The sequence below is a fragment of the Patella vulgata genome, chromosome 2, assembly GCF_932274485.2.
Source record: "Patella vulgata chromosome 2, xgPatVulg1.2, whole genome shotgun sequence".
Taxonomy (NCBI): Eukaryota; Metazoa; Mollusca; class Gastropoda; family Patellidae; genus Patella; species Patella vulgata.
In genome coordinates, this window is record NC_065880.2 from 71,811,943 (window position 1) to 71,828,179 (window position 16,237).

At 32.8% G+C, this 16,237-nt stretch overlaps 1 protein-coding gene across 1 annotated transcript; it reads right to left on the bottom strand.

Annotated features, from left to right (window-relative positions):
- Positions 1-5,572: 5,572 nt before the first annotated feature.
- LOC126810857 (meiosis inhibitor protein 1) lies at positions 5,573-15,989 on the bottom strand. Its single transcript, XM_050536170.2, has 15 exons — positions 15,871-15,989; positions 15,306-15,411; positions 14,912-15,023; positions 14,062-14,229; positions 13,333-13,467; positions 13,124-13,195; positions 12,183-12,276; positions 11,350-11,451; positions 10,760-10,870; positions 10,324-10,463; positions 8,286-8,513; positions 7,998-8,079; positions 7,643-7,749; positions 7,111-7,233; positions 5,573-6,322 (listed from the first exon to the last, which is right to left on the bottom strand). Exons 1-15 carry the CDS (start codon positions 15,980-15,982, stop codon positions 6,251-6,253), a joined length of 1,764 nt encoding a protein of 587 aa, XP_050392127.1. The 5' UTR covers positions 15,983-15,989; the 3' UTR covers positions 5,573-6,250.
- Positions 15,990-16,237: the final 248 nt, after the last annotated feature.

The window sequence follows — 16,237 nt, forward strand, 5'->3', positions numbered from 1 at the left end:
CCTTGTGAACCTGATGTAATTGCAATCAGTGTATAATGTTAACATTGTGTTTCAGACTTTTGAAGGTCATTCTGCATCTGTTTTAAGAGCCATGTTTATTAGTAATGGTATGCAATTATTATCAAGGTATGTCTTTTAACATCAGACAATATTCTCATTTTCATCCTGTAGTACTGTGGCTCACTGAGTACTATGCTTTTGAAAAATATGTGAAAATCTGAAGCATAAAAAAGCTGTCTAAATTTGTCTAGCTCTCATATCCAAACTACAATTGAAAGATTGATAAAACTATAAGTATAAATTGTGTTTTGTATTTAGTATAATAATTATCAGTATAAATGGTGTTTTGTGTTATAGTGGTGCTGATGGTGTTATGAAATTATGGACTATTAAAACTAATGAATGTATTAAATCATATGATGATCATAATGGTAAAATCTGGGCATTAACTACTAATAGTAAGGAAGATGTAGTTGTTACTGGAGCAGCTGATTCTACTGTTGTCTTCTGGAAGGTAAAATACATCTAATACTTTATACCCACTTTCTATCCAATTTGAAGGGGTTGGGTGACCACTTTAGATCATAAGGTCTATCATTGAGTCAAGTGGCATGGTTTCAATCCTTTACTTGTAAGCAACATGGGTAGGGTGCACCAGCTTAACCTCATGGCTTTTCTCCAATTTCCTCCCACTTCTAAAAGATAGAAAAAATGGCAAGGACTTTTTATTTATTTATAACTTGTGAAAGCAAACTATGAATTTTATATTATATAGGATGTAACTGAAGAAGAACGCGAAGAAGAGTTAAAAAAAAGAGAAGATATAATTGTCAAGTAAGTTCTTCTCTGTAATTCGTAGTTTCAATAGTAAATTAAATTTGTAATTTCTATTTATCAAAAACCTGGCTTATAATAGTGGTCACATCTAATGTTGATTTTACTATTCATTATTTGAATGCTACTCGAATCAGTTTAAATAATCATTGTTTGCATTGTTTTTAGTGGGGTTTTTCAGATTTCAAGAAATTGTGAATCTTTCAAATAAAAACATTTTTCATATATGTTATCTGTAACAGATAAAAATCTGATTTTTAGTGGGGGTTTTCAGATTTCAAGAAATTGTGAATCTTTCAAATAAATACATTTTTCATATATGTTTTCTGTAACAGATAAAAATCTGATTTTAATTTTTATTGATGTCAAATAACGAATAGGGCACAAGCTTATAATCAACAAATTAAAGGAGTATTGTTATGTTATTTCAGAGAACAACTACTGTCTAATTTAATACAACAGAAGAAATACCTGAAAGCTCTGAGTTTAGCTATAACATTAGAACAACCATATAGAGTTCTTACCATTATTAGAGGTAATTAGACCCAAAAGTTTTTATTCTGGAGATACTCGATTGGAAATTACAGAATTAACTTCTCTCAATCCCACAAATAGTGACAATCAAACAACGACATCTGAATTACTTCACGATTATACTCACATTAACTCATTTGTGACAGGACTCAATTCTGTCTCAATTGATTTCAATTTTGTCAGTTCCGGAGTGACAATCGCTCAACTCCTCTGTAAAAGGTAACAAATAATTCAGTGTATAAATTAAAGGGAGATAATTTAATCTTCCGACCTCTTGTTGAGAAATCACATGTATTGATAATGAGTGATTAATTTATATGACAGAAATATTGAAAGGTGGAGAAGGAAAAGAAGAATTAGAGAGAACATTATCTAACTTACAGATGTATCAAGTTGGTGAGTGGTTTTATTATCTACTTACAAATTACTATTTGAGCACAAATCCCACTTGAGTCACAAGAACTATAAAAGTATTTAATGAGATGTCCCTCATGTCATAAATGCAGAATAGACTAGATGGTTATACTTCGGTATAAATTTTAAATGACCGAGGTTCGATCCCAGTGTTGGTCGAGAAAGTTCTCTAGGATTTTGCAGCTTCGTTTTCCATTGTCAGACTGCCTAGTTGTTGATATTCGAATTAGTCTCTATCATCCAGAAAAATATTCTACGAATATTAGTCTGGACAGGTTGTTAACATTTGAGAAAAATTGGCTAGATAATCCGGTCTTTCACATTATCATAAACAATGTCTAAGGGAGTTAACTCCTCTTAAAACAAGATGGTAACGCCCATGAAATTAACTTAAGAATGTCATTTCAAAAAGTCCATTTGATTGCATGTGAGTTCAATATCTAACACTCTTAATTTTTTATTGTAAAATTTCTCTCTTCATGGGCCATATGCTTTTAAAATTAATCCTAATTCGTCGTCACGATTCATGTTTGTTTATATTAATGCAAGAATTATGGGATTTATTGTGGGAAGGGGCGCAACTCTTACTTGACTTGGCTAAAGAGACTGGATAATCAACCACATTAAAAACCAAACTCCCGGTTACGCATGGGCAATGGACTTTACGTCAAATATTGACAACCTTCCCAGACCCTCTGTATGTTGAAGACTAGGAGGTTCTGGGTGACCAAGACTATATTCGAATAGGCTGTAGTGTCTGGGCAAAATTTTCCTCATAGCACACTGAATGGCATACACCGGTCTTCAGAAAAGGAGGACTTTAAACCCCAATGAATTGATTGTCTTTAGATTAGACCTTTATTGTCAGTCTTAAGATGTTAAATTTGAGGTACATGAATATTTTACAAATAACAATAAAAATGTATTATGACGTTTGTTTTTAAAGATGCTATATTAAGATTTGCTGTGACTTGGAATACAAACAGTAAACATTGTCAAGAAGCACAGTTTGTGATTGGTATAGTTTTAAAATCATTTTCACCAAATCAACTAGTGGAGTTTCCTAATATACAATCTACATTAGAGGGTCTTCTACCATACACAGGTTAATACCATTTCTCATTTCTTAGTTTGTGCAGGAATGCACAAATTCACTTTTGAACCACTAGCCTTAAAGAAAAATAAACCTGCCCTGAATATAAAATTGTTTATTTATCCCAATGACCAAACACATAATTATTATGTGATTGTAGGTATTAATGTGGTTATATATAATTTAGTAATGAACAAATAACAGCAGAACATGCCTGGAAATAATGAGTTCAGTTGTAGCCGACAAAATGTCGGGCACTACTGAACTAACTGGTAATTCCTGATATTTTGATATGTATTAAAGGGACAATAACACTCTTGCTGGCTTGACAGCTCCAGAAAATAAAAAATAGCCTTTTTATAAGTACTAGATGTTTCAGTGTCCTACCTGTTGTGTAAATTATCCATTAAATCCTATTTTACTTGTCCATAGGGTTCAAAAATATTTTTAAATCCAAGTCACATTTGAAAAGCTTTACGTCAGGCTTTTCAAATCATTTAGTTGAATTTTTCCAATTTTTGAAATTAGGTTTATCATCAATTAATTGGAATATTGTAAAATAGTACAATTTGTTGACCTGAATAAAGATTGGGACATATTATTCAGTTACAACAAGAGTGGTATTGAGCCTTTAATAAAAACATAGCAAAAAGACAAATCAGAGGGGTTGTGCTGGACAAAGCCTAAATTTGTGTTTTATTTCAAACCTTTTCATTCATACTACTTGATGTTTCAGAACGCCATTTTCGAAGAATGAATCGTTTATTACAACAGTCAATGTTTGTAGATTATACATGGGCATGTATGGGCAGAATAGCAGATCAACAAAATATGTATGTTTTAATTAAATCTATTGATAATCTTTGTCCTGGTGTTTAAATGGCTTTTACTTTGTCAAATTCACTTTGATTGAATTGGGCAAAGATTCTGGGACTGTTTTTTTAGATGGAAATGAAATGAAATGGGGTTTAACATCCTACTGTTCTGCTCCGACCTGGGCTAATGAAGACGGGCATATGCCATACAGTCTGCTATGAGGGAAATTTTGCCAGACAGCAGCACTATGGCCTACTCTTATATTCAATTCCAACTGTCAAGGGATCTTTTACGTGCACGCCAATGTGTACATTCTTTGTACCATTCAAACAACTAGCGGCTGTCCTTGTCAGGCCCTCTGTCCTGCATCACTGACAAGGGGGACCATGCCGGAAAATCTGGATGAACTTTATCGGCCAATGCAGGGATCAAACACCCAAACTCCAGGCTAGCGAGTCACTGAGCCAGCATCTTACCCACTTAGCCACCGGGACCCCCTTATTAGATGGGACCCCCTTATTAGATGGAACACGGAAGTAGGAAAATTTCTGGCAAAGACAACTGCCAGGCAAATATGATTTGCTATAGAAAATGTGCCTGTGTAATTGTAGTTAGAATGAGGCAAAGACTCCTATATCATATTATTTTATTTCTGTATAAACTTTTATCACCCAGTTTATATTACTATAAAGATGACTTTAATATATGACTATTTGAGTAAATAGTTAATTAACATTTATTTTTTTCAGAATGGAAGTAACAACATTACCTGAAGTAGGATATTTCGAATCTAGGGAGGGATCAAAACCCATGAAGAATATCGAAATGAAAGAAGATAGTGATAATGATGAAAGTTCAGAAGAAAGTGATATGAACACTGACATAGTTTCTGAACCTAAACAATTAGATTTAAACAATGACTCTGATGAATCTGAATCATCCGAGGAGAGTGATGAGGAAGTAGAAACAAAACCCAAAATATCACCCCTTAAAACATCACCCCTTAAAACACGACACACAAACACAGATTCTTCTAAAAAGGTAAATTGGTTTCTACAAGTTATGATTATCTATATATATATATATTTGTGACTGTCGTTTGTCTGTCTGTCTATCTGTTCAGGGTTGGCGGCTACACTAGGTCTGCCCCGAGTCTGAAATTTGGGGTATAGGGGTAGCTTGGACAGGGGAGTAACATAGGCCAGGTGGCGTTAGTCTACCACTTCCAGTTTTGGAGTTATGACTCCCGAGTGATGCCGGGTATCCTGCTAGTTCTTCATATTAATAGTGTGAAACCGCTTTATTTAATGTCTGCTTCCACCAAGGTGATATCCCAGACAATGGCATCTATAAATATACAGCAAAATTTATGGTAAATTTCCTGCACTAGTTGCCAGTTCATCTGCCTTAGGAGATGACGATCTGTCTGTGTTTCAAATTTTAGATAAGATAACAGCTTAAAGATGCCTTATTCAAGAGCTAAATCTGCCTAATGCAGATCATTCGTTTGGTCTCAATTGTTATATAAATCATTCATTTGACATTTATTTACATGCCAGGCCCATAATCCACTCTTTAGAACCAAGGATGGTTTTGATTTCCAGCAGATTTAAATATGATTGGCAGTTAATGATTTAATTTAAAAATGGATAATGGAGACTTTGTTTGTTATCGTAACAACGGAAGCAATGACAATCAAGACTACACTGTTTTGCAAACAATAATAACTCCACTCATTATGAAGGAATTTGACTAAAATTTTCAACATATTCCCTTTTCATAATCTATTATAGCAAGAACTGTCAACTCTTTATCTAAATCTTACATAATACATCTTTAAGCCAAAATTTAAAATAAAAATTAATAAAAAAAAAACTGCACTTCTGCTTAATCTTTTGAAATGAAAATTTGATAATGTAGCAGGTGTCCCATCACTGTTCGAAATATCACATCAGATCAACTTTATTCAATACTTTATTTTGATTTTGAATCAAAGGGGTTCAGCTCTTTTAGGTAACATTTTGTTTTGCCTTTTTTTCCAGGTTAAACAAGGCAAGCGCACCAAGGTAGAAGTGTCACCAGTTGTTCATTGTACAAAAAGTAAAACCCCCAAAATAGAAACCCCCAAATCTAATTTTATGACTAAATCAACAAAACGGGGAAAATTACCGGTAACACCGGGTAGTTTAAAGAAAAAAACTCTCATATCATCCAAAACGTAATAAAAATATGATTATAATAATGTATTTTATTGTCTTTAAAGTAACGATGCCGAATTTGCATCTGTTCCTCACAGCTTAATACACACTATTATGTAATCAGACTGATCATTTAGCATTTACTGGTAATTAAGAAAACAAAATACCAACACTAGATAATCCCCGGCTTGGATTTAGTCAGATTAAAAACAAGCCCCTCAATTTGATTCATGGCAACTAAGATGGTGGCAGACTGTAAGGAGCAGTATATTTTTGCATTGACATTCCTATTCAACTTAGAATATTATAGTTTGATTTTATTGCCCTAAAATAACACTTAGTCTTTAATATAATATAATGATTATTCCATGACATTCAGTAGATGTTGTTTAACATCTGTTAATAATTGACTATCAACACCTTCTTTCTTTACCTGTAAATGAACAAATGAGACTTAAAACAGAGGGGGATTGGATGGTACAGATCATAAGTTCTGTTACTGAGTCAAGTCATTCAATTGGTGTGGTTTCGATCCCACACTAGTAACAAGGAGTCTGCCTAACCTCGTAGGTTAACTCCAGGTCCTCCGGTTTCCTCCCACTGCTAAAGACACCTACGTGCAAACAAATTATTGAAATAAAATTGTACAATATGTTAGTCCCGAAATGATCTAGTTTGTGCTGGATGGACATTAAACCCCATTTCTCTCTCTGGTTTAACATCTCGACATGTAATCTAGGTCATATTGTTAATTCTTTATACTATTCTTTTCTATACTTTGCAAGAGAGTATAATTTTGCCCAGGCAGTCAAGTTTCTGTCTTTGAACTTCAACTGTTAATTCCAAAGGTTTCTTTGTTTACACACTTGGACCCGATTTATTTAAGTTTTATCTAATTGACTAGGCACACTTTCAAGACACCACATCGACCTGAAATAAAGCGTTTAGCTGGACATTGTATTGAGCTGAGCCTTTAGTAACACATGCTGGGCATTGAGTAACACATTCAGTTTGGTGTTAAGAAAAGTATACTGAACTGGGCATTTAGAAACATATTTCGAACTGAGCATCTAGGAACATATCTTGAACTGGACATTGAGTGACATGTTTGGAGCTGGGTAGTGAGTAACATATATTGAACTGGGCATTGAGTGGCATATATTGAGTACCATATAAATATTGAAGAATAAATAAATAAATAAATAAATAAATATATTTTACCTTAGCTAGTAATTGTTGTAGAAGATGTGATTTATGTGATGTTAATGTTGTATCTAATATCGAATATAACCATAAAGTTAATATATCCTCTGATAAACACACTTTATTATCCCCAACCTGCAACTATATATAATACATTATATATATATCCTCTAATAAACACTTTATTATCTCCCTGTAACTATATATAATACATAACAATATATACTCTGAAAAATACACCTTATCATCTCCAACCTGTAACTATAATAATAATATACTCTGATAAACAGGGATGGTGGAGGAACCGGAGAAAACCCACAAGGTTAGCAGACCTTATGATCTAAAACATTAAGACCAGTTAACCATCCACCCCCACCCCACCCCCCAAAAAAATATCTGTGGGAGGGATGCTGTTTGTGTTCAAAGTAAAATGCACGATTCACATTTGACATAATGAATTGTAAGTTCTATTTTTGTGTACAGTTTGTTCTCTGTTTTATTGAACATTTTAGCTGATATAAGTATCAGTTATAAATTTGATAAGACTTACTAATATAAGAATATCTAATACAGCATCTTTAACACCATGACCATAGTTGATTTCTATCAATGTATCAATTAAATGTTGATTCCATGGATGATTTAATAATTCTTTATCTAGAAAACATATTTCATTAAATCAATCAGATATAATCATTACATCTATCAGATAGTCATTACATCAATCAGATAGATAGTCATTACATCAATTATATCAATCAGATAGAATATGTTATCATATAAACCAGTATATTAAAATTCAAATTGATAAATTTACCCCTTATTAAAAACACTTGAATAAAATTTAGAATATTTCCATCTTTGATGGTTATACAAAATATATGAATATAAAATCTAAACCATACCTAATCCATTATTGCACTTTTTACAGAAACTGAAAATGGTTTTGAGACAGTCTGTACAGTGTTCTAATATCTCAATATCATCCTAAAGAATAAACAAAATTTGATCAAACTCTCATCATTCAAATATCAGCCAAAATAAGCATATATAAAACAAATTTCAGCAAAATTAAAGGGATTACGTTTTACCTCATTGGGTTATTTGAAAACGAAAGACTCATGTATGAAGTATTTATTTTCAGTCTCAATGAAGGATCAAAATTTATTTAAAAAAACAGAATATATTATTACCTGACACATAAACTGTTGCATGTACATGTATATATGTCGTATTTCACGTTTAGTAAATAATGGTTCCTCTACGATACAACTCTCTCTATAAAATACTACTGGGGTGTTTTTAACAGGTATAGATAACGCTATAGTCAATAAACGTAGAGTAGGTATAATACACCAGGTAGGACAGGTAGATATTAACTCTATAATATAACTCGTCTTTATTCTAATAACTGATGTCACCTGTAAATATACATATAAATACAAAACACAAGCACATTTTATTAAAGATACATTCTCCAGAAAGTATTTATTGTCTGCCAGCTTATTGTGTGCTAGCTTGACCGAGGGAAGCCGTTGTTTGAGAACATGAAGGGGTGTCAACCTACAAAAGACTCTGCAATGAAACAGCAGACAAAGAAGTTGACAGAAAATAATTAAGAATTTACTTAGGCCTCAATATATATGGTAAATGGACAGTAAGTAATGAAAAATACATTATGAAAAATGGACCCTCACTCAAGTGAGATGACAGACATGGCCTCTAACATCAGTTTATTTACAGCTTGAGGAATCTCCCCGCATATACAAAGGTTTGAGAGGGATTTCAAGCAAATTTTTAATAGATTAATTTGTTTGAATGTTTTTAGTCCATCAAATCACAGTTTGTATGTGAGGAAAGTATCTTTAAGGCCGTGTTGAATTGATTCCTTGTTTCTCCTGCCACCACTCAGACAATCATGTGCGGTAGTGCGGTAAACACAACACAAAGTGGGTTTCAAAACACAAAGTGGTCTGGCATAATACCTATATAGTCTGAGGGTTGTGTACCATTTTTAATAATATTATAAATAATCTAGTTATATTATTGGTTAGAATAAAAACACAGATAATATTTAATTAAATAAATTTAATAACAAACTAAAATTTGGTAACAAGTGGCTTCTTGTTTAACTTTTTAAAAAATGAAATAACCATATTTTGATATAAATTTTCCGTATTCTTGTGTTAAAATACAATGGAAACATTCCAGTTAGACGATATTTGATTCGCTTGTTGAGTTACAGATGGTTTCGATAATATCATCGAACGTGAAAGTGCTGGGAATAACCACCAAAGTCGAGTCGAGATAAGTAAATTCGCGTACCGGTCGGCCTAATTTATTTATTGATGTTCAAGGAAATAATAGTGGTCCCGTTTGTTCGTTCGTTCGTTAAACTCCACAAACGAGCGAACGGGGCCACTATTATTTCCTTGAACATCAATAAATTAGGCCGACCGGTACGCGAATTTACCTATATCCCGGCATAGCTCACCATTTTGTAAGGCGTGCGTTATTTATTACACAAGATATGATTGGGTAATACTTGAATAATAATGACGTGTTATAATTTTAGCCAATGGAAAATTGATTATTCAGGTTCGCGGTTGAATATTAGCGATTGTCTTACAGTTTATAATATGCTTTCTCATTAGCCGAAATGACTGCTACACGCGCCATTTTGCGGAATTCATCCAATCATATACAGTGTAACTTATTCCATAGTATGCGGGCCCCTACATGTGTATTATCAACCGGATCCATTCACTTGATTTGATATGTGTTTATTCGGTGCAATGCCTATTTTCTGTCTTGTCCGCAGGTTTATTGTTTTGCGTGTAGTGCGGCCCCCTGCACTTACTTATTTAGTTCGTAACGAGGAATAAACAACGAGAATTGACTTCTGATGTTTGGTAGAATTTTATTTAGATGTTATTAACGTAATTTTTTGAATATTTTTTTTTGTGTTAAAAACGTAAGCGCACGATTTTCGGGGTCCTCGACCTAAGCGCGCGGGCGAGGAGAAACAAGGAATCAATTCAACACGGCCTAAGTAATGTAGATTAAATGACTGCTCACATTTGTAACTCTAGGTTTATAGTGTTCTGAGCAGCTTGAATATAAAAATTATAGTTTATTTGTAATTCTACTTTTGCATCATTCTAGGAAGCATGGCTATACAACTTATAAATGTATTTTGATTAGTAGATGAAGCTGTCATATAATACTCACATTAATGTGTTGAGGTGACATAGCTAACCATGTTATTATATGGAGAGATTTATTTTTAATTTTCCATAATTTACACTTCACACATTCCTCTAATTTACTCATAAACTCTGTACTCTGTGTCAGCATTGGTGCTACTGTCACTGGAAAAATAAAAATAGGTTTACATCTAATATGATCTGATAAAAGTTTATGAGAGATTTGGGGTTTAGCATCCACTGGACACAACCTAGGACATTTTGGAACTATAACATGAATCAATTTTATTTCAATAATTTGCTTACATGTAGGGGGGTTTTAGCAGTGGGATTATGGTAGGCAGGCAAGCTCAATTTCTTCTCGGGTATATGTGTTGGATCGAAACCACACCGTTTGACTCAATTACAGACCTTATGATCAAAAGCGCACACTTAGACCACTCAAATTTAATTTATCTTACCACCAAGATGTCCTAGATCTGTTTTATGATGTAGTATAGTGAGTATATATTGTAAACTAACTGATGTTATATCATTCTCTATATCTTCTTCTTGTCCGATCATCTTTATAACTACAAATAGACATTATAAACAGAAATTGCTGAAATTCAATAGGATTCTTCTTTTCACTAATTTAAATAATGGGTATAAATTTCTCAAAGATCGGATGATAACTTTTGGTGTTAGGGCATTCAAAAGGTTCAACAAAGTGAAACAAAGGCAATAACTCTAGAAGTAATTAACAAAAATTGCTGAAATTCAATAGGCTTCTTCGTTCCACTAATTTAATAATGCATATAAATTTCTCAAAGATCGGATGATAACTTTTGGCGTTGGAGCGTTCACAAGGTGCAACAAAGTGAAACAAAGGCCATAATTGTGGACAACGGACGGGGGTGACGGCATATAAAAAGAATTCTGCGATATCACCTCGGTGGAAGCGGACGTAAAATACAACTAACTCATCATCATCTAAAGAATAGAATTTATACACTTTATTAATAATGCTTATATTAAATTAGCCACTAAAATAAATCTGATGGACACTTACTATGATAAAGAGTTGGTACTACTCCTCTTGTGATAGTATCATTATGTTTAGGATTATCTAATAGTTTTGTTAATACTCCTAACACATTTATAATCTGATGATCTGAAAAATATAAATATATCAAATGTTTTATTAAAACTGACTGCAATTAACGGCTTTTGATCCTGCTCAGAAATCTGGATGTGGTCTCTCTTTTGTCAGAAATTGGAAGTAAATTAGTGACAAAGATATTCTGTAATAAAATGATTGGATATACATAAGATATTCTATAGAATACAATTATCAATTTCTGAGCTAGGTTTCAACTAGGACCCTATAATCCTTTAGTGGGGCAATAAAGGGTATATAAAAACATTTGTCAAAGCAAGAATTTCATATTTTTAAGTTATATTTTTAAAATGGATTAAAATAAAGCCTTAAAATAGATGGTATCTATAAACAGTCCTACCTTGTTAAAGAATAATCCTATTAATCCTATAATTCACTATTGCCAGTTGAGAAATTGGCAAAAATATTTTCAACTTCAAATTCAAACGTTTGAAGATAGCTATTCCATGGTGGGGAGGGGGGAATAGAAAAACAAGGGAGGTAATTGTGTTATTATTTCCGGTGGGAATGATTTTATAAGTGTGATAATGATACCTATGATCGTATAATAGTGAGTTGACAACCTATTGAGCAAAAGACATAGAAATAATTATGTTTTGACTTTCTTAGAAAATATGAAATTCTCGCTTTAATATTGATAACATCAATGGTGTTAAGAAAGTCATTGGTTATTCATTTCCTCATTATGAAATATAAGAGATTAATAACATGTATTAAAGTTTTACCTTGTGGATATTGTTCTTGTCTAAATAATTGATGAAGTAAATCTGTAGAATGTTTAGTCATTGTATCTATTGTACTTTCTTCATATTCATCATTCTAAAATAATTTACAATAGTATTCAAATAAATTATGTCAAAGCAACGAAACTTAAATCCACAGCAGGCAAGTCATTGGAGCAGTCAACAAGCGCTGTTAATTTATTCTTTTGTAGGTAATGGGAATAGAACACTAAAGATAGGTTGCCAGTCAACGACCACAGCAGCTAAATCATCCGGGCAGTCAACAAATGTTGTCGCATATTTTTACTTTTTTCTGTAATGAAACATTTATATTACACTAAAATCTGATTAAGAGTAACAACTCATGAAGTGATTATCAGAAAATCATTAGAATTTGTTTGGTTTTTATAAAGTTCTGCCCCATGCTAACATTTAGTATACAAAACTTTTAATATCATGGATTTAGCTGTTCAAGTCATAAAAATTAATTGAAAATCATTATACTTGTTTGTCTCAAGATCTTAAACTCTGTGTATCAATCTGAAATCAATCGGATGATAACTTTAGCCTCTAGTGCGTCACAAGATTTTTCAAAGTGATCAAGGGCCATAACTTTGGCAGTAATTATCGGAAATCGTTGAAAATCAATATGATTCTTCGCCTCATGACCTTAAATTTAAAGTCAATTGGATATTAACTTTAGCCTGCTTGTGGACGCCGGACGGACGGACGGAAGGGGGTGACGACAATATACAACCACATTTCAATGTGGGCTTATAAAAATTGATCAAGGGTAACAATCTATGAAGTAATTATCAGAAATAATTAAAATTTGATTTTTTCTTAGTGCTAACATTAACGTACCGGTAATCAGATGAAATAGAAAATATTTTGTAAGGTAACATAGAAAAATATATCAACGTTGTTTTCAACAAAATACTTACCTTATTTATTATCCAGTGAATAATGTTTTTTGAAGAATCAGAAATTTCTTTGTCCTCAGATCCCATTAAACTCTAGAAAATATTATATTTAGCAAATTAAATAAACAGTAATTCTTGTACATATATTACCAACATTTGTGTCTTCATTTTTACCATATATTTAATATTGTCAATTTATCTCAAAGTTAAAAAATGACATAATATCTTACTATTAGTACTGTAGAAGTATCACGATATTTGAGTATTGTAGGAATATGTAATAAGCAATTCTCTGATTCTCGACCCCCATTATTCTCTTCATCATGTTCTATTTCTTCTACTAAGGTTGGTAGCCATAATTCTAACTGAAAACAATTAAAGCATTATTTAATCCAAATTTCTGCTTCATCTGTATTCATCTGGACTCTTCCTTTACATTGTAAATTACAATGGAATCCCCACACCAGCTAATTATGAAAGGTTTTACATTATAATCTATGCAACATAAATTAGGCACTGAGTCCTTCGGTTTCCTCCCAAATGCACAAACAAATTATTGAAATGAAATTGTACCATATGTTAATTCCAAAATGACCTAGTTCGTGTTAAGTTGAGGTTAAAATCTCTCTCTCTCTCCGCTCTCTTATCCCCTCCCTCTCTCTGTGGGTGGGTGGGTGTGTTAAGTGTAGTTTAATGGTCGAGTGCGAGGAGACATTAAGTAATATATTGATATTGCATGAGTGCGTTTATAACAGACACTATCCAGCACGTGCATTTCAATGAAAAAGTCATGCGGGTCTAATATTTCAACTAGTATAAATAATGTAAGCTTGGCACATTGCTCGTACCATTATGTGAAATAATGGTGCGCCAACATAAGGGATGATGTCACATCTGTATTTTAATTGTGTTTATTGGATGTTAGACCCCATCTCTGTATTGTTTATTGCCCAACTTACTATTCTAGCACCACAGCATTCTGTTATCTGTACATCAGTAAATGCCCAGTTTAATATCCATGGATGATGAGTGTACCAGTTAGTTATTGATGATGATCGTAATATATCTAATAACCTTCTTGTACAACAACTATTACTATAACTGATTTCTGATGATGTTGATAGCCACTGAAATAGATATATGGCATATTTCATTCAATGCAAATTTTTAAATATATTTTTTAAGAAAACAGTATGAGTGTGCTATGGACCTGGAACCAAGCATGATGGCATCACCCCTATCTTGGAATTGTGACGTCATATATAGAAGTCTGTCAATTGATGGTCATTGGGTCAGGTCTAAATATTAAGACAACCTGCAGATTCCGTCAAGGTCGCAAGATGTAAACGGGTTAGGGCACTGACTGTCGACGAGATTGTGGGTTAGGGTTAGCGCTAGCCCTCTTTACATCTCGTTACCTTGTGCATAGGGGTCTTTAGTAGTGGGAGGAAACCGGAGGACCCGGAGAAAAACCCACAAGGTTGGACAGGCGACCCTACTCCTTGTCACGTAGAAGATGAGTAGCACTTGAGGACCAGTTGCTGGTACAACAATATATAAAGATATGTTTCATTCAAATAAATCTACCAAAGACTAGTAACACTGCTCTGACAAAATGCAAAGTCACCAAACAAAATTTACTATATGGTTAATAAATGATATTTGAATAAATAACCAAAATACTGGAAAATCTACCAAAGATAGGCAACAAAAACTGTACGTATCAAACTTATGAGAAATTAGACAGATATTGGCTGATTTACATGAATATTATAAAAATAAATTGATGAAGAGTATATTTATACTTACAGCCAATAATAGAACTAAACATTTAATACATTGTACAGGTAAAGTTTTTAAATCTGTGTGGTTTGTAGTAAATGTTTCTAAATATGTTCTCAATAATACAGGTGACCACATCCTATAATAACATAAGATATAACTTTATTACATACTAGCTGTTTACCCATCAATAATACAGGTGCCCACATCCTATAATAACATAAGGTATGACTTTATTACATTTAAAGGGCAACAAAATAAATTTAATAAACGTTTGTTAGTATGATTAAGTGAACAAAGGGCAGTGGAAGCGTCTCATTTGTCAGGGGCTGACAAGGCAAGTGTGTCTAGTCAGTTGGATGGGATGGAACACCAAGGCCTCCCTGTGTGCACATAGCTATAAATTATAATGTATACTTACATATAATCATATAGATAAGAATAATAGAGGACTATAAGTAAAGCGGATGATGTTTCTGCTGATTTCGTTAGTTCATCTAAATTAAATTCATTTACTACTTCTGGCACTGTAATACATGATATTCAGAAATTCAATTATTATTAGAATATGTCTTATCTTAAAGACATCATCAAATATGTTTTTTATGTTTATTTTAATAATATCGCTCGGACAGCTAAACAGAATAAAAGGGAAGAAATGCACATAAATATGGCACAGATAAAAAGTCAAAACTGTGACAAAAGGTGACAAACAGGCTTACAAGCACATTTTTATTGTCCTAATAGTCTACAAAAGTATCTCTTAAAGGTATTTAGTGAAAGCATGGTATAATACAGACAACTTTCTGGATATCATTCATTAAGTCTCCCAAAGATTAGGGGGCAATAAACTCATCACAAGACTAAAACCCTGTCACAGACACACAAGTGGCGTCATGTGTTCCAGAAACGATGAGCATAAGATCCAAAATAATTACTAGTATAAATGATTCAAGTACAAAAAGTTATAAAAATATAATATTTACATTCTAGTTGTTTTAAACCAACCACCAACCATTCAGGCATATTTTCATACTGTAGTAGTTGTTTAAAGGCCAATACCAATAATATAGATATTCTATCACTGTCCCTCATCATCTCACCACTATATCTATACAATCAGGTAATTTATACGTTTCAGTCATTTAAGACATGAACACATGAAACTTGCTTTCAAGAAATGAAACAAAGAATCTTATTAAAACACAGATCCTATTTCGTTTCGTTTTTTATAGTTCAAAATTTCATTTTATTTGTCTTTACTACACTAGGATCTGGACGAGTTGTTATCATTGACGTGTTCTGGATGATTTTGGGGATTAGCCAATGAAACAGTCTGTTACGGCGAGTTCT